The sequence below is a fragment of the Phyllostomus discolor genome, chromosome 6 (assembly GCF_004126475.2).
Source record: "Phyllostomus discolor isolate MPI-MPIP mPhyDis1 chromosome 6, mPhyDis1.pri.v3, whole genome shotgun sequence".
Classification (NCBI taxonomy): domain Eukaryota; kingdom Metazoa; phylum Chordata; class Mammalia; order Chiroptera; family Phyllostomidae; genus Phyllostomus; species Phyllostomus discolor.
The window spans coordinates 50,267,844-50,294,257 of NC_040908.2; the positions used below are offsets into that span (position 1 = coordinate 50,267,844).

The 26,414-nt window shown below is 42.0% G+C and overlaps 1 protein-coding gene across 1 annotated transcript in view; it reads right to left on the minus strand.

The window, feature by feature from the left end:
• ANTXR1 (ANTXR cell adhesion molecule 1) overlaps positions 1 to 26,414 on the minus strand; it is a 230,344-nt gene that overhangs the window by 83,644 nt on the left and 120,286 nt on the right. The window contains exon 13 of the mRNA XM_028514747.2: positions 4,789 to 4,884. Coding sequence (XP_028370548.1) covers positions 4,789 to 4,884 — 96 coding nt within the window. The remainder of the gene's footprint in view (positions 1 to 4,788; positions 4,885 to 26,414) is intronic.

Sequence of the window (26,414 nt, forward strand, 5' to 3'; positions counted from 1 at the left end):
TTGAGACAGAAGAGCAGTTTGCCTACTGAGAGGAAAATGGCCAGAGGTAGGACAAGGATCTCCAGGAGAGGGGCAAGGTTTGGCAGAGATCCTGTGTGGATAGAATCTGAGGCTCTGTGAGGATGATTTGGTAAGCGTGAAGAAGGCCTCATAAATGTGTGATGGTTCCATCAGCATGCTTAGGTAATTCACTTCTGAAGTGATCAGCATCTTGGGAGCAGGAGAAAAGACTACATGCAAATTGCCAGATTTAGGTGTAGGGGTGGGCAGGGCAAGTGAGGTGGGAGTTAGGGAATTGAAGGTGTTCGTGAGAGTATCCAGTAGATTTAGAGACCATGCAGGCATTTATTCTGTCCCCCAGATTTTGATTTGGTGGAGCCTGTCCCCATTGCGGATCAGAATCTATCAGTGTCTTCCTACCTGCTAAAACATAGGCTGACGTGATGGCCTGTGTTGTGCACACTAAGGCCAGCAGCCTCGCTGGGCTGTCTGCCCACGTCAGGGCACTGGCTCCTGTCCAGGAGGACAGTGTACCTAGTGTACCAGCAGGGCTGCCTGAATTTTCTACAGCAGCTTAGTGCTATGACATCACTGATTCACTGTGGATGTTTTTCTCTCTACACATTCAAGCCATTCACACATTTACATTTCTAATACATTTCACCTCTGTTTTCATGATCCTCTTCTCATTCAGATTTTCTAGTCTTCCTCACTTTAAAGGTCAACTTAGAGATTTCAGTAACATTGGACCAAACTTATGAGTAGAAAGATGAAGTGGCCGTGGCATGACTTAGAAGGCTCTGGCAAGGCCCCTTGTGGAGCTGAGGCAAGACTTTATTTATTTACTTAGGTAAACTATTGACCCCCTAGGATTCCCTTTTTGAAAATGCAAATAAACCCAGTAGGCATAGTCCAAAGCTTCTCTTCCTTTCAGTGTGGATGCTTTTGTGCCCATGGATAAATGCAGAAATCTCAGAAGCCAAAGGTTTACAAGGACACTGAGAGCTAAGGTGGGAATCACTGAAAGGTTTTGAACCAGGATCTGGCCATTCTCTCTCTCTCTCTCTCTCTCCATCAGTCATATGACAGGTTATACTCTGTTTTCAGGCAACAGCTTAACCCAGGTTCCATCTAGATGGAAGAGCCCAGATGGGAGTTGGTCCCTTAGAATGGCAATGGGTAGCAGCAGCCACTCTTACCATCAGATTTCTTCTTCCAGACAGGGACAGGAGAAAGCCAGAGAATGCTGATGCACAGGGCAGGCCTGGCAGTAACCACTATGCCTGGTTTAGTTATGCTGGTCATTACATTCAAAAATGGTCTTTATGATTAGTAAATAGGGACCTGAGTACCCGCTCACCATCCAGGACTTTGGGGAACAACACCATCCCTCCATCCAGCAATGAAGTGGTTAATGTTTGGCTCAGTTGGGATTGGGGTCGGGAGCCTTGCAACTGGGGTTGTGAAACATTTTGAACTATCAGTCCTGGAGATAACTTTGCAGATAGGGAAGGAAGGGACACAGCAGAGGCAAACATCATGGACCCCACATTTTGCAGGCCCTTTCTGTTCTCTGGCTAGTTCCCGTTGCTGATAGGCAGCTTTGGTACCAGGTCATGGGGCATCTCTCACACTGGGAGCAGGGTGTGGAGAGTGAAAGAGGAAGGTGCACACTCTCTCTAGAAAACCCAGGACTTTATCCTGTCCCCTTTAGGACATCGTAACTCATCAAGGGAGTGAGTGATAAATTAGGTTTGGGGGTACACCGACCATCAGAAATCTGGCCAGCTTTCAGAATGAGGGTGAGGATAGTTTTTATAGACATCGTAAACAGGAAAATTAATCTCCAGGGTCTTTCCTTGTAAAGAAATCCTTCAGGACTTATAAAATCAGACCACATTAAGACATTCGGGCTGCTTTCCAAAGCAACATGGACTTAACCAGATACATTCATTGAAAAATATTTTGAATATTGCAAAATAGTTTGGCCTTGGATGACATTAATTAAGAGACATTTCCCTGCAAATAAAAACCATCATGAACTATCACCTCATCACAAAGACAAGAGATAACAAATGTTGGCAGGGATGTGGACGAAAGGGAACTTTTGTGTGCTGTTGATGGGGATGCAGATCATGCAGCCACTGAGGAAAGCAGTATAGAGGTTCCTCATAGAACTACCACATGACCCAGCAATTCCTCTTCTGGGTATTTATCCAAAGGAAATAAAATCACTATCCTGAAGAGATATGTTCACCTACATGTTCACTGAAGCATTAGCCAAGACAGGCAAACAACCTAAGTGTTGGACAGATGAATGGATAAAGAAAATGTGGTTTATATATAACTTTATATATAGACCATGTAATACCACTATATATTACATAGGTAAACAGTGTGATATTACTTAGCCATAAAAGTGAAAGAAATCCTGCCACATGTGACATAATGGATAGACCTCGAGGGCATTCTGTTAAGTGAAATAAGTCAGAGAAAGGAACACATACAAATACTGCATAATTTTACTTATATGTGGAATCTTAAAAAAAAAAAAGAATGAAGTCATAGAAACAGATCAGATTTGTGGTTGCCAGGGGCAGGGAGAGGGAAGGTGGGAAAACGGTAAAGATGATCAAAATATGGAAACTTCCAGTTATAAATAAGTTCTGGGGATGTAATGTACAACATGGTGACTTTAGCTAATAACACTGTACCGTTTATTTGACAGTTGCCTAAGTAGATCTTAAAAGTTTTCATCATCAGGAAAAAATTTGTAACTGTGAGGTGACAGATGTTAACTAAACTTATTATGGTGATCATTTGGCAATATATATTGTATATCTTAACTTATACAATATTATATGTCAGTTATATCTCAATAAAACTGGAAAAAAGGAGACTTCTCACCAATATAAATTAAATGCTGCATAGCATAGTAATATATTCCTATTCTAGCAAATATTTTTAAATATGAACAATACACAGCATTTACTATGTGTAAGGTGCTATTTCTAAGTTATATATATTTATATACTTATTTTATATACACACACACACACACACACTCTTCACCATCTATCTGTGAGGTCGGTGCTCTTGTTGTCTTCACTGTACAAATGAGGAAACTAGGGCACAGAGAGGTTAAGTAACTTTCCCGAGATCATACAGCTAGTTGAGTAGTGAAGCCCTGCTTAGCTGTTTTACTGTTTCTAATTGTCCTTCTCCTGAGGTAGCTATTTTTAAGAGTCAAAGGGACTTGTGAACAAGAGTGATGCCTGCTACCACCAAAGCCTGCTGCCAGCATCACCAGCCTTGGCTACTCACTTCTTTGAGAGCTTACTGCAGGGTTTTTTTTTTCTCCCCCAAATTCCAGACTTGAAAACGTGTCCATTTCTTCCTCAAGCTAAAATGGCTGTGCATCCTCAAGCATTTAAAACAATATTTAACTCTTGGGGCTGTTATGCCCCAAGAATCAGTTTAAAATATTGGTGAAATCAGTCCAGCCTGGATTGCACTAATTGACCCAAGACTTGCACCTGTCCTGGATCTTTCCTTGCACACACACGTTCTTGTATGCTGTAAGTCAACTTATTACCTCAATGCCCAAAGCCATCTATAGATGGAAGAGCCCCTTTCTTTCCAGAAGTTCCTGCCCCATGGATGCACCTTCTGATTGAGTTTCTTATCTCCTTCATTTACTGCTTCTTTAAAATGTCACCCAAAGCCCTTCCCCCTTCCTTTCCCATCTAGCACTCTGAGTTTATGGTCTCCGTTCAGCTCAGTTCTACATACAGATGTGAGTCCTCTTGCACTGTGTGCTGAGTGCAAGCTCTTGGCCAGAGAGGCTCACTATCAATTCCCCCCTCGCTGCTCCCCTCCACAGGACTCTCCCCCAGAAGAACTAAGACTCAAGAAATGGAAGACGCATGGCCACAGGGCAGCGCTCACTTCCAGCTCTCGTGGGCTTTACTGCACATGCTCTGACATTGCATAAGGGCTGGGCACTTGCTAGAACTAGACATGTGGGAGCTACTGTTTTCTTCTTCATTTGGTTATTACTTTCTTTGGGCTGTTTCTAGTCTAGGGAATAGAAATTGATAAACAGGCACATATCACTTGGGCATGGCAGGTGATGGTAGCTTGTTCCAGGCCCTAAGCTATTCATGGAGACACTGTTCAGAGCTATGAGGTGGCTCCAGATGAGAAGGATGAGAAGGAAGCAAGTTCTTACAGACCTTGTGGCCAAAGTGCTTCCTGTAAATGTTAGCTGAAGGTAATGAAATAAAGGTAGATGCCACTCTTCACTGTTAAAAATAAAGAGCCCTGAGGCATTCTTTCAGATGGGCTATTTGCTAAGACCAGGTGGCCTTGGGGGAGTATCAGCTGGGACAACTTAAGTGTGTTGGTATGAGCACACACATGTGCACGATGCACACACATGCACTTATATTCATTACGTGTCCAAAAAGAACCATCATTTACAGTCTTCTGTGCATCCTTCCTAACCACCGGCACCAGAGCAGCCACCTCAGCTGCCCTGCCTAAAGGCTGTGTCATTGGCAGCCTCACTTCCCTAGCCCATACCAACTCCTCATGACTCCTGGCTCCACTGAGCACTGTTAGTGCATGCCAGTTTTGTGTGAAGTGTATAAACAATGAAAGATTTTTCCTCAAGCTTTACACAGTTTTTTGTCACCTTATCCTACTCTTGGTCCTGTTAACTTTGTGTCACCCTTTTCTTTGAGTGGCCGAAGGCCTGACTAATGAGGAGGAGCTTCGGGTACTTACCACGGTGCAGCAGAGGGGCCAGAACCACCAGAGGAGAGCCAGGGCCAGGAGCAGGAAGAGGATCAGCAGGGCAATTGCCAGGATGGAGCCATCAGACTGCGGGGCCAAGAGAAAGAGCAGTCAGTCTTGGGGCAGGCTGTGTGTGCAACCCACTCGGGCTCGGAGTGGGGCACGGCAACACCTGTGGTCTTCCCCTCGCATCACCAATATGCAGATTTAAGGCCCACAAAAAAGCATAGTTGGTCAAGCCAATTGTTGAAACTCTGCCCATCATTCTGAGCAACCCACTCAGTATAGCCAATTCTCATGAGAAGTAGATTCATTCTTTCAGTGAGGCTCCACTCTATGAGCAACATTCTGAAGGACCCACCCTGTAAGAGACGGAGCAGGTGGCTGCCCACACACCTGGGCACTGAGGTGGCCCACCTGCGTCCATCTGCCTGAACCACCACCCTCTGCCCAATGATAGCCTTCCATATCCTGGATCGCCACAACCTGGGCTGGCCTCAGGGAATGCTACTCAGGATTCAGCCTGCTCCCCAGAACCCATTCACTTAGGTTCTTGTAACCGATTCCTGAGGCTATGAATGGAAAGTCTAGAGCTGCTGATAGGAAGCAACCAAGGGAAGATGGATTGCAGGGAGTGGAGGGTGGAGCAGGCTGCTGTTGAACCTGAGAGGGAAGGGTGTGGTGGCTGAGTCAGCACTGCTGTCAGATCAAGTGGTTCTGTGAAGGCCAGGGGGTGAGGCAGGCACCCAAGGCAAATTACATCCACTTCCAAACGTGCCTAGGCCAGCCCTGAAAATAGGCATGATTGCTGTGGCCTGCAATGGTTGTTAACTTTTAGCAAGCAGAGATCCTACTTGATGTTGGTATTCTGGGGTTGCTGTTTCAAGAGGCAGATTTAAATCTCCACTACCCCTTACCCCTTCCTGGCTACTGGGAGTGGAAATGGGTATGACTTTTGGGAGAAGAGGTGGCAAGGAGCTTGCTGTAGGTATTAAGGCTGGCAACTTCACTTTTAGCCCAAGAAAATAATCACGTATGTTTGCACAGATAATACAGGGAAAACCTAAATGTTTAATAATTAAGGAATGGCTAAATAATGCATTCTAGAACTACCGTGCAGTTAATTGCCGTGCAGACATTATGCTTTCAGATATATCTAAATGACATAAGAAAACGTTCCTGATATAATTAGTGGGTTTATGGATATCTGTGTTGAGAATGGGAGGGAAAGGAAGACTGAGGGATATTACTAAAATATTAATAGTGGTTTTGCTGGTAATATGTTTATGACATTTTTCTTCTTTTTTAAAATCCATATGTTTTAATGAGGAAATAAACTGGAAGTTGCACTATAAATCCACACCTGGGCTCCTCTCTTTGGTGTCAGAGCTCACTGGGCCCAGGAGTTCTTACCCAGGGTCCATGGACTAATGGGGCACCCAATGGGGCTCAAAGGAACCAAAGGCTGTGACCTTCTTCAAATGACACTCATGATTTTTGGTGCATGTGTCTTCAGGGGAGACCATCCACAGCACCATCAGATTCCCAAAGCTGCCCTTCTGCCCCCATTCACAGAGGTGGGAGGTTGGGTGGCCTGAGCAGAGCAACTCAGCAGGTTAACGGCAGAGCTGGGACAGGACTCACTCCCACTCTGATCATGCCCACAGTGAGGGCAACTGAGAGCTGTTTAAAGGCAGCTCTTACTCCCTGGAATGTCTTTCTTTGATCAAAAAGCCAGGGAACTAAATACTCTGGCCCTCAATAAGCTAAGGCTTGAGAGTGCCAGGTTGCCCCTGAGGGAGCTGCAATCTTAAAAGTGCAGGTGCAGGGCTGGGCAGTGGGTGGGGAGAGAGCACGGGGCCAGCTGATGGACTTGGCCATAGTAGAGAGGATGCTCCTGGACCCACAACATCTGTGTATGAGCTACAGCAGAGGGCAATGCTCTCAGTGATGACACAAAGAAATCATGTGTGTTTTCCAAATGTGTTAGTTAAGGACAACCCTCTTGATATGTCAGTCTCTACATTCCACGCCCATGCAATGGAGACTCTAAACCTCACCTGCCTCAATGCACCAACATGAGGACAAAATGAGCCATAAGATGGAAGCAGACATGACTGGGCAACTGGGATGAAAACTATCATGTCTAAATATTGAACTCACCCTCCATTTCCCCCTGACTTCTGTGGGGAAGTTGAGTATTTCATGGCAGGTATTTCAGACATAAATCTGTTTGCACTTGGAATAAATGGTTATGGAGAGGCTTAAAAAATAGTGGTCTTTAGTATTGTGTGATAATTAAGTGAAGAGTACAGACCACACTTATTCACATTATATATAATCTCTTCTCTCTTGATTTCACATTTCACTTTATTTTTAAGAAGACTTTATTTATTTTTTAGGGAGAGGGGAAGGGAGGGAGAAAGAGAGAGAGAGAAAGATCAATGTGTGGTTGCTTCTTGCTCGCCTCCTACTGGGACCTAGCCTAAAACCCAGGCATGTGCCTTGATTGGGAATTGAACTGGTGACCCTTCTAACCAAAGGGTTAGAAGGCCAACACTCAATCCACTAAGCCACAACAGCCAGGGCTGATATTACATTTCATTTTAGACAGAGAAGCAGGAAGGCTGATGTATTGTGGAGAAATATTTAAATTTCCTTCTGGAAGAAAGAGAAAGTTTCCTGTGAAATGGGGAGGGTAAAAGCCCTGGCGCACAAGGGGAGAAAGAAGGTTCTGTGCTGGGAGAAGATATCTTGGTTTTGGACAAAGATATCTTTGACCTTTCTCCATCCAGGCTTAGTCTGCCCCTTATGAGCCACAGTTCTCTTTGGCCGTGTTGGAGGAGGATATATGGGACTCAGGACAGGTGCAGCAAGGGGCACTGGGGGAGTGGAAGTGCCCAGGGGCAGGAGCTTCTGGGAGAACCGTCTACTGCTCAAGAGACAGCTCATTCTCCCACAAGAAAGCCCCCCAGTACACTGCCTGGTATTCAAGACCTTCCAGCCACCATTATATACGCAGTGCAGAAGAGCACTATCCAACAAAGGGCACAAATTGTTGGTAAACTTAGACCTGACGCTAGCATTTTACTAGGAGGTAACGTGCACACACAATCTCAGAGGTTTGTTCATGTATTCATTCAGCAAATGTTTCTGAGGATCTGCTCTGTGCCCACTGAGCAGAACTCTGGGGTTCAGGGTTGATTAGACAGAATCAAGGTGCACATGGTTTGTTGGTGGAGATCTATGAACAACCACAGGCAAGGGGCTGTGTGTTATGTGACACCTCTTATGTACCAGGCAGTGAACAAAATAGTCTCTGTGCTTAAAGAACTTATGTTCTGGTGGAATTGTAATAATGATAATGATGATGATAATAATTGTTATTAGTATACTTCATATTTATTGAGCTCTTACTATGTGTCAGGGACTGTTCTTTCTATGTACTAACATGCTTTTTATATATTAGTTCATTTAATTCTCATTAACAACCTTATGAATTTAATGATACTATTTTTTGAATCTTAAGGTAAAAATAGCAAGGCAAGGACAGGTGAAGAAACTTGCCCAAGGTCACGGGGAGCAACCAGGATTGAAAGTGGAACAGTTTGGTTCCACAGCTCTGTTTAACCAGCAGACTAGTGCACTTATTAAGCAAGTGCTAAGAACCAAGTGCCTGGGAACTAGGACTTCAGAGAGGAAGTAACACACTGGAGCTCTACTGCAGGGCCAAGGAGGGGTGGCATTCCTGCACAGCAAGGCAAACAGAAGGTGCATGGCACGGGGGTGGGGGTGAGAGGGAGGTGGGCTCCCTACTGTGAGAGGCCACACAAGCCAAGTGGGCAGCTTGGCCTCTATCCTGAGTCCAGGGGCATCCCTCATGGATGTAACTCAGGACACTGTAAAGGGGCTTGTTTCTTCAGAAGCAGCTGTCGAACATGGACCAGAGGAGGGAGAGACTGGGGGTCAATGGCCCAGGTGAAGGGCTGCTGCAATTCCGCCCAGTTCTTTTAGGATGACATCTCACAGGGTCACTCCTTCCAGAACTCTTTCATTTTTGTGGATGTGGTCAGTACTGATTTTACTAACACTAGCTGACTGTTATTGCGAGCTATGCACATTCCTGGGACTATGCAAAGGGCTGCCCATGCTTCATCTAATTTAATTAAAGGAGCCTTGTTAAAGCAGACTTGTAGGGACTGTTGTCCCTTTTTGCGCAAGGAATAGCTTGAAGTGGAGACCTGCAGGGACTAGATTTCAGGACACAATGTGAGAACAGAAGCTGACTTGCCCAGCAAATTCTCAGTCTGACACCCGCAGGGCTGGCAGGCCCTGCCTGCAACTGACCACAAACCTCCGAAAAAGATTTCTGAAGGGAGAAGAAGCTGAACATAAACAGCCAAAGGTTGATTCCTGCCACTGTTGTTTTCCTGACAGGCTAAATATCACCACAAGTTAAATTCTTATTTTATTTAATAAAAGAAAACACAGAGTTTAAAAAATCAACATGGTCCTTTAGTTAAAAAAAATTTTTTTTTGGCAAGAGGTGGGGGACTCTGGGGTGTGCTGCTGGAGCTGAAAGGAAGGGCATGGTAAAGCCAGCAGCCTAAGGTGGTGCTTCTGTCAGTTGGGGTGGGGATCACCTGTTTTCTTCAATGAAGGGTTTTAGGTCTCTCCCCGCCGACCCCCCAGTTTTAAATGCTGCAGTATAATGTGCTCTCACAGAACAGACGCGGAACATTCAACACGAGGGCAGGACTCCCCCAGCTCCGCTCTGTCCAAGGCGTTTGCTGTTAGGATGACCTTCCGTCAAGGCTATCTGTCTGGCTTGAAAGGACAGTCTCTGCATCATGGCTGTCTTCAATGCCTCTGTTCCCAGCTCACTAAATGAGAGCATGTCTTTTAAGACAAGGAGGCATTGTGTTCAAGGATCTGGATTTGGAAACTTGGGTAATGAAAGCATGCCTTACTTGGTAGGTTTCTAGGTAATTCTGAATATCTGACACATGGCTTGTGGCAGGGGTGGGGGAGGGGTCTTGCTGGGCCCGCCTGCGGTGGGACAGGACAGAGGCAGGCCTCTGGACAGTGGAGCCTCAAGCACAGCTGCTGTTTTTGGTTTGGTTTGCGGGTTGCCATGGCCAAGGAAGGATTACAGAATGGAGAGGAATTAGTGGGAGACTGGGGGAAGCTCAACTTAAAGAAACGTTGTGAAATACTCCATCTCAAGTCTGGAATGAGAGTCTCCCTGGTGCCAGGCAGGGGGCCATTCTGGAGCCATGGAGGGAGCGTTCTCTCCCACTCCTGCCTGTCCTTCCATGGCGAGGGCACCCCGAGTGCACCCCGCGTGCACCCCGCATGCACACCCCAGGACTTCCTCCTCCCCTTTACTCCTTCAGTAAATAAGGATGGAGTCAGCCAAGCATGCCAGAATCTGCTCTCCCCTTTCTCCCCAGGAGCATGCCGGCCCACAGGGAGCAGGGCTGTCCTCTTCCCTTTCATGCAGGCAGATTATTTTCAGAGGCATCTGATGCTTATACAATTTGGGGGTGGCCTCTTTAAGAAAAAAAACAGAAAAATACAAATGCAAAATAATAAGGGCTCCTCCCACGGCCTTAGAAGAATCTAGAAGGGTCCCTTTCTAGTGGGGATCTCTGAAGCTTAAGCTTCATCAGCTTCCTGGCAACTCTGCCCCCAGTTATAAGTTTTCCCCAGACAGGCCCCATGCCTGCGACCAGGCTGGGAGATCTATTTAACTCTGAGCTTCAGTTTCCACTCCACTAGCTGCCACACTCAGCCATAGTCTCCAGCCCACAACAAAAAAAGTCAATATTGAGGATTTCATCTACCATTTTTGGGATCTCTGTTTGCCACATGCTTTATTACCTCCTAGTACAGTGACCCCCCAATGTCTCCTATTTGAACATAACCCAGAATAGGGCCTGGTAATGGTAACAATTACCTTTTGACAACAAGAGTACACACAAATTATTAACAGAGGTGTTGCAGCAGCCCTCACTGCTGGGTGGTAGGTTTGCTGTAGTTCTATGCTCGGTTTGGCAGATTGAGTATTAACACTGAATTACTGAAGATACTCCGATTCTTTCATGTGATTAAACTATTTTAAACATTTAACATGAAAGAATGGATTAGCAGGTTTATTCTGCCCCATTGAAGGAATATTAGCCAAACTGCAGTGACCATGACAGGATTATTAGCTGATGATCCACTAGAGCGTCCGAAAGTTAGTCAATGCTGTTTTACTGATTCGGTTAGTGAATGGTGGTGGTGCAGGACATGGAGGACGACACCGGGTGGGTTTGCCACGGTGTGAGCTTCCCCAGTGGCCCCTCTGCCTCCCTCCTGTGCCTATCCCTCTCTCTCTGGTGTTGAATGAGGTCGTCTTTGGAACACTGTTGGAAAGTCCTCAAGGGACAGGAACCCTATGGCCAGAGACAGCTCCTGTCTATGACCTTGTGATGTCATAGCAACCTGCTTAGTTTAAGTACCAAAGAAGCCATCCTGGTGAGAGGGAACTATGCAGAGATAAAGCGACTTGTCCTGCTCTGATGGGGAACCCTGTGAGCAGTGGATGAAAGAGTGTCAGCCCCAGGCTCTGCCCTCCAGCCTCTCTCTGCCCCAGGCTGCCTTCATCCCTCCCAGGGCACAGGCTGGCACTTGGGAGGCGTCGCATTCCAGTGCTCTGAAGTGGAATTCAGCACCATCCTCAGCAGCTGGTCTGAGCTCTGCTTCCTGCCCAGACAAAACTGGCAGAGCACGGGCAAGTTTTATATTGAAAGATGAAATTTAAATAATTTTATTGCTGCTGAGAAGTTCTGGATGGGCAAATCCAGAGACCAAAATTCTCTTTCTCCCAGAGCTCATATATTCTGACTGTTATTTCTGGAAGTATCTTTGGCGATTCTAACTCCTCTGCTCACCCCACCCTGTATTTTATTGGAATTCTATTCTCCTGGCATCTGTGATAATACCCTCCTGAGCCTCCTTTCTCCTGTCTCTGGTTATTCCTGTCCACCTTCCTTATGGGCTTCTCCTTGTGTGCAGCCCTTAAAATGCTGACATGCTCCACGGATCCTTTTTCTTTTTTTAATAAAAGTATAATATTATATATAATTATAGTATTATAATAATATATAAATATATACAATATTATAAAAGTATATTACATTATAAAAAGTATAATATATACTTTCATTAAAAGTATAAAAAGTAATAATATAATACTTTTTATTTTGCTTGAAGTGTTTACCTATTTTTCCCCCACTTAAAAAATTATGGTAAAAATAGATATATGTGTATACATAAAATTTGCCATTTGTACACCTAAGTAGCATTTAGTAATTTATATTTCTTGAGAGTTGTAGACACACTGTTAGTGCATCTTGTCTCTTCCTTCTTAAACTTTCCATGGGCTTTCATCTCCTTTTATAGTTTAAACTCTTACCTAGATATTGATGACTTAAATCTTTATCTCTAGCCTAGATCTCTCCTCAGGCTTCAGCGGCAGAGTCAGGGTCACTCAACTGTCTGATAAGTCCTACTGACACCGCAAGCTCAAGAGCTCAAACTGAACTCATCGTTTTCCCCATCAAACTTGCTGGTTCTCCTTCCATCATTCAATGGTCCTACTTAGCAACCCAAGTTGGAAACCTGGGAGTCCAACTTGGCCTCTCAGTTTTCTCTTACTGCCTCTCTCCCTGATGCCATACCCTCCATCAGTACCTCTGCTTTGAATTCCTGTGTACACCATGAATCTGCCCCTGTCTGCTCCATCTCCAACACCATTGATTAGGTTTAGAATCCTATGACTTCTTTCCTGAATAGTTGCAATTATCTCTTCACTGGTCTCTCCACCTTTACTCTTGCCACCCTGACTTCCATCCTCTGTAAATCTAGAGTCATCATCTGAAATGTTAGTCCGCTAGCTCTGCCCACCCATGAACTCGTTAACAGCTTTTTATTGTCTATTGGAGTTCTTCACATTTGAGAATTTAATGAGTGGGATATGCCTCTTCCTCAGGAAATATACATTAACATTTACACACAAGCTCACAAACTTTGATAACAATTTTGTGGGGGTTCATCAAGTCCCCAGAATGCACGTATAGAACCCTAGGTACAAGAGTCCTTAGGCCATACAATATCCAGTCTCTCATTTTTCTCCAACCTCCTCTCCCAGCACCTCTTTTCTTACACTTTGTGCTTTTACAAAACTAAATGTAGATGTGCTTTTACATCTCCCCAAAACACCCTTTCTTCCCTTCGTTACTTGGTTGACTGTTTCTCAGCTTTCAAGTCTTAGATGAGGCACCTCCTGATCCATTCATATCTTACGTATTTATTGAAAACCTACTATGGGCAAGGTCCCCTACAAGTACTGGTGCTGAAGAGGGATGAGGCCTCTATAGTCACAGACCTTATGGTTGAGTGTGGAACACAGATAAGTAAATACTACTACTGAACTCTGAGTCTGTGCTCCCATTTTATATCATGTCTCTCTCTTAGCCTTTACTTGTATTGTAGAAATTATGTTGTTATGTGTTTGTCTATCTGACTGAAGTATAAGCCCCTAGAGGACATAGATCTGACTTTACTTATCTCCATAACTTTGAGATGTAGCAGGGGTGTCCAACCTTTTGGCATCTTTGGGCACGCTGGAAGAAGAAAAGTTGTCTTGGGCCACACGTTAAATACATTGTGACACGTAATCACAAAAAAATCTCATAACGTTTTAAGTGTATTTACGATTTTGTGTTGGGCCACATTCATAGCCATCCTGGGCAACATGTGGCCTGCAAGCTGTGGGTTGGACACCCCTGTAGTAAAGTGCTTCCAGCGTAGAAAGACTTAATAGTCACTCAACTTACTTATTAAATTGAGGGAAGTGAGAACTTAGCAGGCTAACACCTTCTACAGCCAGTGAGAGGCAGAAACGGCGCTGAAACCAATGTGGCCCCAGGCTGCTCACCGCCCCCTCCATGGCTCCATCAGTAGAAACAGCTCACTACCCTCACTACAAAGAGCTTGGGCTTTGGAGTCAGGAAAAGAGCTAACTCTTAATTTTTCCACTTACTAATATGTGGACTTTGGATAAGTTACCCAACCCCTCCTAACCTTCCTTATCTCTACATATATGAAATTGAGATATTTCTACTTCCGGGATTGACTTGATACTTATATGAGATAAAGTATGGGTGGAGATCCTGGCACAGGCCATCCTTCAATTAATGTAACTTCCCTTTTTGTTTTTCCCTTGCCTCCCCTGCCCAGGCCTTGTTCCTGGTAGTGTGCCAAGGCTTGGCCTAGCCAAGTGAATTTGATTCTTGTGAACACCATGCTAACTCTGACTGGAGCTATGGTGTTGACAGGTGGTCCAAGGTTACATATTTGGGAGGTCACAGACCCTCAGAGTGCCATCTTAGTGTCAAGTAAAGGGAAAACCAGGTGGATTTTCCAATGGTAAATGTAATATCCCTTGCTAAAGCTGATCAAACATCAATGAGAGTGAAACATAACCAAAAATTGTGGTTCATTCTTGCTACCTGACAGGTAATCTGGGTGAGAAATGGGGATAAAATTGATAGATACTGGATTTCTTAACCCATAAAGTAGGCTGTATAGAAGAAGTATTAGGTCAGCGTTATCTGTGCCCTTGTGGAACTTGTTTCAAAAAGCATGGCTAAAGCAATGAGGCTGTCCAGGTAGTGCACACGGCAGAACTCCTGCATCCAAATGAATCTAATTCCAGGCCCGTGGCTTTGGCTGCTGGAGACTCTACAGTGATGTAGCATACATCCACACCACCATGGAGCTGCTCAAAGCATTCTGCAAAACCTCTCTCTGAACTGTCTTTGAAATCATTTTATAGACCACTGAGAGAAAATCTTGTACCTTCTCATTCATGCTTTGTTTTCCACCAAGGAGCTTCTGAGATGGATAACCCACCATTCATCATACCTGCAACTTTTGGGTTTGTTTTGAAATCAGATATTGAGGATGTTTTCCCATTGCCCTAATGAGGATATTCAAATACTGTGCCTTCAAAGTTATGGCAATTTCAGGGCAGGAGTTCAGAAGATAGATGGAATAGTGACAGTGTTGCTGGAGAAAGGATAGAACCTTCCAAGGTAAATTATTTTGAAGGAGTAGCAATTGTTTGGATATAAATTCTAGTTTGCTGTAAATCTTATAATTTTTTGCTTTATATGACTAATACCAGAAGGACTTAGATATACCATCAACAGTATGTGATTAAGAGGAAGATTGATGCCACACTCCTACAAATGCAAGCCTTGAGGTTCCCTGTATCAAGGTTTCCCAGCATCATCTTTTTTAAAGATTTGATTTATTTATTTTTAGAGAGAGGGGGAGGGAGGGAGAAAGAGAGGGGAAGAAACATCAATGTGAGAGAGAAACAACGAGTTGCCTCCCATAGGCACTCAAACTGGGGTCAAGCCTGTAACCCAGGCATGTGCCCTGATCAAGAACTGAACCAGCAACCTTTAGTTTTCGAAGCCATTGCCCAGGCACCAGAGCCACACCAGTCAGGGCTCCAGCATCATGTTGGTCCTGTTGTTACCCTGACCTATTAGAGACATTTCATGGCATTCCTAATGGTGAGAGAGGTAAGAAGTAAATCTTAGATTCATTCAGTACTTTCTTTTCTTGCTATAAAATGCATAAAGCTTATTAATCAAAACTAGTTTTTAGAGAATAATGCAGAATAGATGTACTTATTAGAGCCAGAATGCCTTAGTTCCTATGAGTGGGCTGTTGAAACAGGGTTTTTTAAAAAAGTTACTTAGTAATTTCAAATACTGTGACACTAGAAGAGAAGCGCTAATTTCTTGTTTTCATTTTTTGTTAAATTAGATACAGGGATTTGTCTTCTTGCCTTTCAGGTAGTTATTTATTTAATGTGTATGCTCAATTGGTCTTCTTGGTCATCCTTCACCTATTAGTCAGCATCATTACTACCTAGTATCAGTAAGTAAGCATACCTCCTGCACACTGTTGGCTATTGCTTTAGATTATGAACTCAGGATGGTGGAAGGCATGCCTATGATGTGGGTGGCACCTCATGGAGATAGATGCTACCAGAAATTACCATGATGATTGATTCCTTAAAACAGTGTCTCTAAATTGCATAATGGGGTATCAGGAAACCAACAAATCATTTTCTGTTGTGTTTCTAACACATGCTTAACAGTAGGAGACACAGAAAAATGAAAAAGTCATCCACCAGTCCTGGAAGATGTTATCACAGTCCAGTGAGAAAGTCAGGGCTGACTCACAGGGCTCGTGTAGGAGCAGCACAGGTTCTGTGTAAACTCTCAGTGACGCTACAAACCACAGTGCTTGAGCTCAGAACACAGGGAGTTCAGGAGACTTGCCAAGGTCAGTGAGGCATCCTGGGACAGATCCAGGCAGCACTTGGCAGGCCTTGCAGCCACGGTGAAATCTGGGTAGGTGGAGAGATCAGAGGGCGTTCCAGAAGGAAAGTGAAATATGATCAAAGGCACCAAAGTAGGAATGAATATAATTTTATTTGGAGTGAGGAAATATGAAATAAAAAAGTTTGATTATCAGCAAACATTTTCATCTATTAGGGCTCAGTACATTCACACATTTTAAGTCCAGCTGGTCAGGGTCAACTGGGGCTACCAGGCTGGACTCTATCGTGCAACATTTGTTAGATATTTATTTTGGCTGAATTTGCACCTTTTACATACAATCGCAAGCTTTATAGACACCTCTGCTAAGACAGTGAATCTTAGCCATGCAGGAAAAATAAAATTGTCTTAGCTGTACCTTTCAGACTTCCTTGGCCTACAAAGGAAGCGTTTTTCCTGGTGCTGGGCTGTGTGTAAAAGCAGCCCAGAAATATTTCAGTTGTCACTTCGGCAAGTGCTTTCTATTTTTTTTTAAATGAACAAAACATGAAGCCCACTGTTTTGGGCACTGACTAAACCAACATCTGTTTTAGCAATCACAGCAACAGCGAAAGAATGCTAGTTACGCATTGCTGGTGGCACTGAATCTTCTTTTGAGAAGATATAAATTAAGTTACTGACCTTTGAATTTCCTTGGTGTGCTAATGAATAGATGAGAAGCTGGTTGCTTTGCAAAAGGAGAAACATTTATATACCTTTGTGTGGCTTTGTTATTCTCTAGAAGTAGAGGGAAGAGTTTGCCTTATTTTTGGGAATGCAAACAATACAAATTATATCAGTGCCAAAAGAACATCCTGATTACAAGAAACATGTAAAGGACCCTGGGGCCAGTTGTGATTTGGTACAATGTGACTGTAAGGTACTAACCAAGACAATGTGATCTGGTACAGGCTGTTGTCACCTCCAACTCTGTGATAACTTAGCCCACTGATTTTGCCAATTTTTGACCATTTAAAGAGTTGGCAATTATTTTAGAGTTGGCAGAAAGAGATCCTCTCAGGCTCTGCTTTATGGTCCTATTTCCTAAACTGTTCATTTCTCCTTGCCTCTCTCTCTTTCCCTCTTTCTGTCTCTCCCTACACATACATTTTTTGGATCCTCTTTCAGTTGTGCAAATTGTGCACTTCTTCCTACAATTGTTCCTCTGCCAACTGAATTTGCTAATCTAGAATGCTCAACCCAAAAGATTAAGCTGTTTGAAATAGCCCCAATAACCCAGGAGCAGGCATCAGCAGACACACTGGTCTTTCACTAAAGGTTGTATACTCGAGGCATATACACACTCTCAAGTTTTCATTCAGAAACAAGAATTCTTATTTTAAATACAAATTATATAGATCTGATTGTCTAATATCTGGAAGTCCAGAAGCTTAAACTGTCAAATTAGAAAGTGGGGGGGGGCAATCTCAAATGGAAGACACATATAAGACCAAGAAGTGAGAAGCCAGGAAAAGCAGAACCATAAACCTAAATAACAGTGACCAGATCAGAAGACCATACTAGAAACAGCCTCAGAAACTGAGGGTTTCATAGTAATTTGGCAAATTTAGTTCATGATAACAATGCCAGAGAGTAAAATGTAAACATTATACAATATTTCATAACATCCATTTTGTGCGAAAAGGTTTCCATAGGAAGACAGACCTAGGAGGAGGTGAGTAATGAACTCAGTTTGCACGTGCTTCCTTGGTCCCTTGGGTTAGTGATCTCACTCCAGTCTGCCTGAACCTGTCATAACAATGAGTTGGTCCCTCCTCCCATCCAGAACTGACCAGTGATAACACAGTTGTTTAGATACATTATTTCTCTTTCTCGGCACTCCTCTCCCCAACTAACAGTTTTCTGTATCTATCTTGTTTTTTATTGTTTTTCTTTTTTTAGATTTATTTATTTTTAGAGAGAGGGGAAGAATGGGAGAAAGAAAGGAAGAGAAACATCAATGTGTCGTTGCCTCTAGTAAGCTCCCAGATGGGGACCTGGCCTACAACCCAGGCATGTACTCTGACTGGGAATCGAATTGGCGACGCTTTGGTTCGAAGGCCGGTATTCAGTCCACTGAGCCACACTAGCCAGGGCTGTTCTGTTTTTACTTTATTATTTTTGTCTTATTTTTTGGAGGGATTTGAATTTACTCTGTAGTTCTTTATCACCTTGAGTTTTATGCTTGGGCTAATGGACTTAAAACTTTTCTTCTTTTTTAATATAAACACTTAGAAATTTCCATCTCAGAACCACTTTAGCTGCACTGAACAAGTTTTATGTGGCATCTTTTTAAGTAACTAGTTTTCAGTATTTCTCCATTTTCCATTATGTTATTTTGACTTAGGAAAAGATTTAGATGTATGTCTGAAATTTCAAAACACATGAGATTCACGAAATCATTTGCTATTTTTTTTTAATGGACTTTTTTGGTCACAGAATATGGTCCATATGATATCAATTTTTTGAAATCTGTTGAGATTTCACTTATGATCTAGCAGATGGCTTTTTATAAATGTTCAAAGAGTGCTTAAAAAGGACTCTTCTCTCTAAATGAAGGTTTCCTATAGATGGTAAGACCGGCTGTAATTTGAGTGGTGATCAGCTCTTGCCCTTGACCTATCCCCCAGTCTCCAAAGAAGATACGCCAGAGTTCTTATTTTCTACTGTGGTTAGAGTTGGGACACAGAGAGGAAGTGACTAAGTGATGTTCAGCATACATTTCATTACCATTACTTTTGGTACAGTACAGAGTGCTGGGAAAGATCTTACTGAATTTAAGATGCATTCATTGTAGGATGTCTCATTTTTTATCAGCCATTATGAAAAACACTGCCAATTAAATTATGATACATTATTGATTATCTGAAACATCCCAATTTCAGAGATGTTAAAATGTGAACAAAGTATGCCTTAGAATTTTTGAAATAATTTTTTTTCATTAACCTTATAATTGCATAACCCCCATTTCATTCAACCAAAATTTTTTGGACCCTACTTAGAACATTTTGCTGTAGCTTTATTATGTGGCCACCAGGTCACATGGAATTACATTAATCAAGTCATTTATATTTTATTAATTCTTTTGGCTGCTTGATATGTTGATTACTGAGAAACCTGTACTTAAATCTCCTCCTGTGATGGTAGATTCATCAATTTCTCCTTAGAGTTTTGTCAGTTTTGCTTCCTATATGCCGAGGATATGTCATTAAGTGCAGACTAAAATTATCCCATCTAGGTTAACTGTTCCTTATAACATTGTGTAGTGAACCTCTTTATACCGATAATGGTTTTGTTTTGTCATAAAGTATATTTTATCTAATATTAATATAGCTATACTACTTTTATTTTCATATTTGCCTGATACAACTGTTGTCATATTTTTATATTCAACCTTTCTATGTCCTTATATTTTTGAGTGTATGTTTTATTGTAAATAGCATATAGTGTTGTTCTTTTTAAAAACACAATCTGTTAATCTGTGTTTTCTGACAACTAAATTTAGTCTAATACATTTATCTTGGTTATGGATTACTTGGATTTAATTTTTATTTCTAAAAATAAATACTACCATCTTACTATGTGCTTATCACAGAGTTTTCTAAGGCATAGATTCAGAAAAATCAATTTTTTCTCATTTACTCTGAAAACAAAGAAATTTCAAACTTAGGGCAAACATTCTTTAAAATATTTAGAGATAAAAATATTGAAATTCAATTGCTCAAACATCCAAGAAAAACAAATCAGCACAAATCCTCTCAAACATATTTGAAAAGATATTTTTATGCATACAAGGGTTATCAAAATAGAGATGTTGGCAAGCTATTTATATTTCACTTCATAAATAACATTTGAGAGCTGAGTTTTGCATTTTGATATTCCTGTGGTCTTCTGCTTTTTCTAACGATAGTACAAGAAACCACAGGTCATCTTATTAAAATAATAATAATAGAAAACACTAGGATATTGTAAGAAGACCTTGAATTTGTATGGCTCTACTGAGACTAGCTAATAAATAAGTGAGAATGATTTGTGACTAGTATAACAATTATTTGTAAATGGAAGGGTGTGTTTTGAGATCACTTGACAACAAACTGTTCTCCAGAGGAGTTTTAAGCACCCTCTGGTCTGAAACATCATCTCACTTGTATTAGGCGGAGGTTGGCCAATCTGCATCTCACTAAGAGAAGTCATCTCCAGTGTCACCAACAAAACACTCTCATATTTATTTTCAAAATATCAAAGCCAAACTCATTTGTTATACTCTATAGGACTGATGGTGTTTACCTTACTCCTTCACTAGCATACTTTTAGTTCTAGAATTACAGACTTTCAGCACTGGAAGGAATCTGAAAGCTTTTCTAGTCCAACTGCCTATCTGATGCATGAATGGCATTTACATAATCCTGCCAAGTTGTCAAGCTGCCTGTGCTTGAATTCAGTCATATCAGGGAACTCCCTCCCTCCTGAAGCAGCCAATTAGAAAGACTTTTTAAAAACTGAGCCAAAACTGTGTCTATCAGCTTATCCTATTCCTTGGATCTACACAGTAAAAGCAGATGTACCTGTTTCAGGACAGCCTTTCAAATATTAAAAATGGACATCACGTCTTTCTTCATGTCTCCAGGATAAAGAGTCCCAATTCTATAGATTATTCTATGTAATTTACCACATTTGGTATTATTTTTCACATATTCAGTTTCTCTAGGCTCTCCCTGATGTGTTCTTTGTATACTTGACTGGATATTTTACCTTCACTAAGGTGAGAGCTTCCATGACTTCTTTAGTCTTAGACACTATACCTCCGTTAATTCAACCAGAAGTCAGTCTCTCTGGAAAGCACATCACTGTACCAATTGTCGCAGAGCCCACAACATCGGTGCACGGAGACTCATGTTGAGTAGCTACTATGTACCAGGCCCTGTGCCAGCTATTTAAAAACCAGGATTTTAGCCACATTAATCTGATCCTAAAGCTCATGTTTGTTCCCACTTTTCTTCTCCAGCTGAGCCTTTCCTCTGTTTTGCTAAGCTACATCTTTCAAAGGACATATCACCTATAATTATAGCAACAATAGAGGCCACCCTTTTTCCAGGGCTGAGATGAAACATTAATGAGTCACTTGCAGGCTCAGGGCTGTGGACTGGTCACTTTTGGTACAAAATTCCCTTTAGCGCAAATAATGTAAAAGTACACCACAGTCTGTTCCCCTTCCCAATGACCAAATACATAAATCCACAGAATCCAAATTAATGCTATTTTCTTAATATACTTGGAACATACAAGTGCTGGATTTATCTCCCTAATATTTTGCTTTGTGCGTCCTTTGAATGGCTTCCCATTGCCCAAACTCCATCTTCTCTCATTCTTATCCTCTGCAAGGTCAGCCTCTTATTTCCCCTCCAATCCAGTCTCCCCTTACTCCTCCAGGCTGTGTGAAGGGAGGAGCAGGTGGGCGTGGGAGCACCTCGTACAGGAAGTGGGATACAGTCAAGGTGAAGAAACCTATAGGGGAAAGTTAGGTGTGGGCCCTGGGCCTGCTTTCAATTGATTGTTGGGAAATGACTTGTCTTCTCCAGGGGTCTTAGAATTGTAAAACAGTTCAGGGCGGGTTTTGTTGTGGAAAACTTTTTGGGCTGAGCAAATCATAAGCTGCCTATATGTTATTCCTGAATGTCCAAAATGATGAATCCAGCTCCCCTTCAAGGTAACTGGGAAGTAATCCACTGGATCCATTAAGAGGACAGTCCCCTTGATGAATCCAATATGCAGTTTGTGTTAATTTCCTTATCAAAGGCCTGTGTGGAGGCTCAGGAATCTTTAGAAGAGATGGGGAATTTCTGGGTGCCTCTGATATTTGCCTTTTATACTCTAGAGTGTATACTAATACTTACCCCTTGGAGTATATATCTTGCCTTGGAAACTAAGCTGTAGGATTTTGGAGGTCTAGGACTGGCTATTTTTTGCAGTCCTAACACTTTGCCCAAGGTACTATTTTAATACATGATGGTCCTGCTCTGTGGCCCCATTCACTACCAGCAACCTCCTCCCTGTACTTCTGTCCTTAATGAAGAGGCTCACATGCTTATACCTGCTGGTATGAATTATCCATCCCAAAGATAGCTACCTATTTTGACTCATGGACTGTTTTGCTGACCTTGGAAAAGAAACAGAAGAAAAACATCTTCTTTGATTTCTACTTTTTCTGAAGAGCATGCAATAATTTTTTATTATGTTGGAAGCCAAGATTGCCACTCAGCACTGGCTACTGGATTCGTTCCCTATCGGGCTGGTGAAATTCAAGAAATTTTGGCAAGGGCAGCCTGGTCAACTCTCTTGTTTACCTAGATAGCCTTATGACTACAAAACTGGGCTGGATTTGTATTTTCCTGTTATTTCAAAACAATTAGTAACAAAATTGAACTGATTTACAAAACAGACCCAGGAAGTTGCCTAGGACAGAAGTCTGTAGATAATTCTGTGACGTGGTCCCTGCCCTCCTTTGCAGTCTCTATTGGTTACAGCCACTGGAGCCTCCATCTCTGGGCTCCAGAACACCCCTTCCTGAGCCAGCCTTGACCAAGGCAGTTCATACACCTTCAGTCTTGGCTGGCCACATTAGTGGAACTTCCATAGCCTAGTTTTCTGGTATTCCAGGGTGAGCTCAGGCCATGCCAATGTTCCCTGAGTCAAAGCTTTTCTTTTCTTCTTCAAAAAATTTATTGATTTGAGAGAGAGGAAGGAGGGAGGAGAGAGAGGGGGGAAATATTGATTTGCTGTTCCACCCATTCATGCATTCATTGGTTGATTCCTGTATGTACCCTGATGGGGCAACCTGCAACCTTGGCACATTGGGATGATGCTCTAAACAACTGAGCTACCCAGTCAGGATCACAGCTTTTCTGTAGTTAATTAGATTCTTTTGTATTTTTTTAAGACAAAAGATTGTTTATTTTCTGAATGTGAGGAGAGATAGGAAGCTAACATCAAAGCTGCATTATGTATAATGTTTAAATTAAATGTTAAAGAAACTCCAAAATATGGCAGATAAAGAGGGCTTTTCCAACTTGACTCAATTGTTTTGTCTCTGACCTTCTCTGCTATTGCCCAACTCAACCAATTACAGCCAAACTGGCCCAAAACATGCCTTTACACAGGCCACACCCTTAGGTAATCCTGATTCTTTCTTCATGACCCAGTTCACTTATCATTTCTTCTATGAATCCTTCTTCGTGTGCCTAGACTCTCCACATCATGGTATCACTGGGCTAGGCATTGTTTGTTTCTCTGCTAAAGCACTTACCACGTGAAATCACAAATCCTTGGAGTACTTGTTTGTTTCCCATGTATTACCGTATTTTGCCATGTACAATGAGCACTCACATTTTTGGCCCAAACTTTCAGGGGGAAAAATCTTTCCTTTTAATTTTTTAATTCAACTTTTTCTTTATTTATATTTAGAAACAAAGCTGATTAAGTATTCCAGGGTATTATTCTGCATACAGATACCATTATTGTTTTCTAGAATTATACTTTTAACACATAAGCATACATAAGAGAATTAAAAACATTTGTGCACAAAAGTGCGCATTAAATACGGAAAAATGTGGTATGTCTTTGTGTTCCTCGGACTTAGCAAAATGAGTGACTTAGATGCTATATCAGTTTCTGTGGTTCTGCCTGGTATCTAGCCTTGTGCTGTAGACCCTCATAAACAAGGGACCTGTCTTCAATCTTGATCCAGTTAACTGGGTTACTTCCAGTTCACCTTCTCCAGGTTTGCATCCCTGACAAGGGTCTGCTCTGAGTGGAGCTGGTGCTGCTCTGAAGAGTCTGACTACCGCCCTGCCTGGGATCACTGATTGCAATTTCTTGGGTGGCAGATTTTTTTTCTCTTAAATCACATTCAAGCTCCCCATGCCCCTTGGATGCGCATATTGGATTATTGGCCATCCTCTTGGGAGGCCTATTTTCCAACCACTTAACGCGTTCTAAGCCTACTTCATTCTGGCTTCCTTCTCCCACCAGCAGGTGTCATCACCTCAGTATGACCCTTGATTAAATCTATTCATTTATTCCCTCAGTCACCAGCTATCTGCTAACTACCATGCACAGGCATTACTCAAGGTGTAGGTTGCAGTGGTGAACACTACACAGCCTTTGTTTTTCCTCAAGAAGCATATGGGCTGCACTGTACATGTGAGACCACTGATCTCTCCTGTGTCTGTGCTTTCTTTACTCCCAGTCTCCAGTTGTTTCCAAACTCATAACCTACCTCTGCATGGCAGCTGGAGGCCCACTTTCTTGTAAGACATTAGAAACTAGGAAGTATTAAGAGCAATACAGATGATAATGAGGGTCTTTCTTCCTGAAACAATGAGCAACAAGTGTGTACCTCAGCAGGACTTAGTGTGAGAGGAGAGAAAGAAAGAACAACTTGGACTGTGGAAACAGGACCTTTGGAGAGAGAGTTGTGCAGTCTTTGGCAACATAAAAAGGGAAGCTCCCTAGACTGTTCATATGGGCCAAAATTCTTCTTTTAGGCAAATTCCTATTTTTATAGCAGAAAATATGGTCCAAAAGAAGGAAAATAAAAGAGAGGTTTCTTATTTTAAAATATTGGGATTCTTAAATGAATGGAATTGGGAATGAATCAAGAGAGCAAGTCATTTTTCTTAAGTAGATTTTAATCATTAAAAGAAAATTGGAGGGCAATTAGTGACAGGTAAGCAGAATGATAAGAGACCCATATATTTAAGATTTACTTGGTAAACTTACTAAAATACTGAATCCTGGGCTCCCTACTCAAAAAATTCTGACATTTTTGGGTTTCTCAGACTTGGGAAATGTACTACTGACATTTTGGACTGGACAATTCTTTGTAGTGTGTGTGTGGTTTTTTCCTGTGCATTGTTTTGTTCTCTCTCTCTTACTCTCTCCCCTGCACCCTCTCTCTTATATCTGTAGAAAAATATGACTAGTTCAAGAAAAGAACAGTCTAAATTAATAAAAATCTGAAGGACAAAATGATTTGAAAATCCTTGGGAAACAAGTCAACATCGTGTTCATCCTCAAAACAATCAAATCATACTCCAAAACCATAATGAGTCATGGCTCCTTCAGGGGACCCTGGAGTGTCCAGTCTGCTGTGAAATTCTCTCTGAGGCTGAGCTATCATGCACCTGAAATGGTACATCTGATAAAATGCCCACAAATGTACTCAGCCTGATAGTGTATTTTAAATAATAATAAGAATTTTCTCTGAGCTAATAATGCATCTTTAATACATACTTATCTTAATTCATTCATATAAATAGGTTAAATATTCTCCCTATGTTACTCTTGATTCATTTATTGAGAAAACCTTTCTTCAAAATAGTGAAGAGGGAGATGGGTTGAAAGAGCTGAAGGGATTGCCTTGGTGGGGTGGTTCAGTGCTTTGGAGAAGTGTTCTGTGCACTAAAAGGCTGTGGGTTCGATCCCTGGTCAGGGGATATACTTAGGTTTTGGGTTCAGTGTCTCTCTCTCTCTTCCTTCTCTCTCAAATAAATAAAAAATATCCTCAGGTGAGGATTTAAAAAAAAACATGAAGGGATTAAGCCAAGAACAAATTGGTAGTTACAAAGCAGTCATGGGGATGTAAAGTTAAACAGAGGGAATACAGTCAATAATATTGGAATAACTATGTATAGTGCAAGATAGCTTCTAGACTTACCAGGGGAAATCACTTGGTAAGTTATATAAAAATGTCTAACCACTATACTGTACACTTAAAACTAATATAATATTGAACTTCAACTGTAATTGAAAAAATAGTCAAGAAACTGCCACCTAATTCCCTTTGGCTTAACACCAGACCCAATTTAGTGGTGCTGGTTTCCCTGCAGGCAACATCTTCCAAGTTTCCCCCAGTCTGTTCCTAAACTTGCCATGGATGCATACTTCTTAATCAGGGGATCACTGCCTATTTATAATTTACAGAACATAAACAGCAAATCTTTTAATGAGACAGGCCATTAGATTTTTACACAGCAAGAAAAGAGAATGGCAATAGACTAGTGAAGAGCTGTCATTCTTTGACAGACTACCATGTGTCTCAAGCCCCTTATATATTTTACCTTTAATCTTTACAAGGACCATGCAAAACAAGCTCTGAGACAGGCTCAG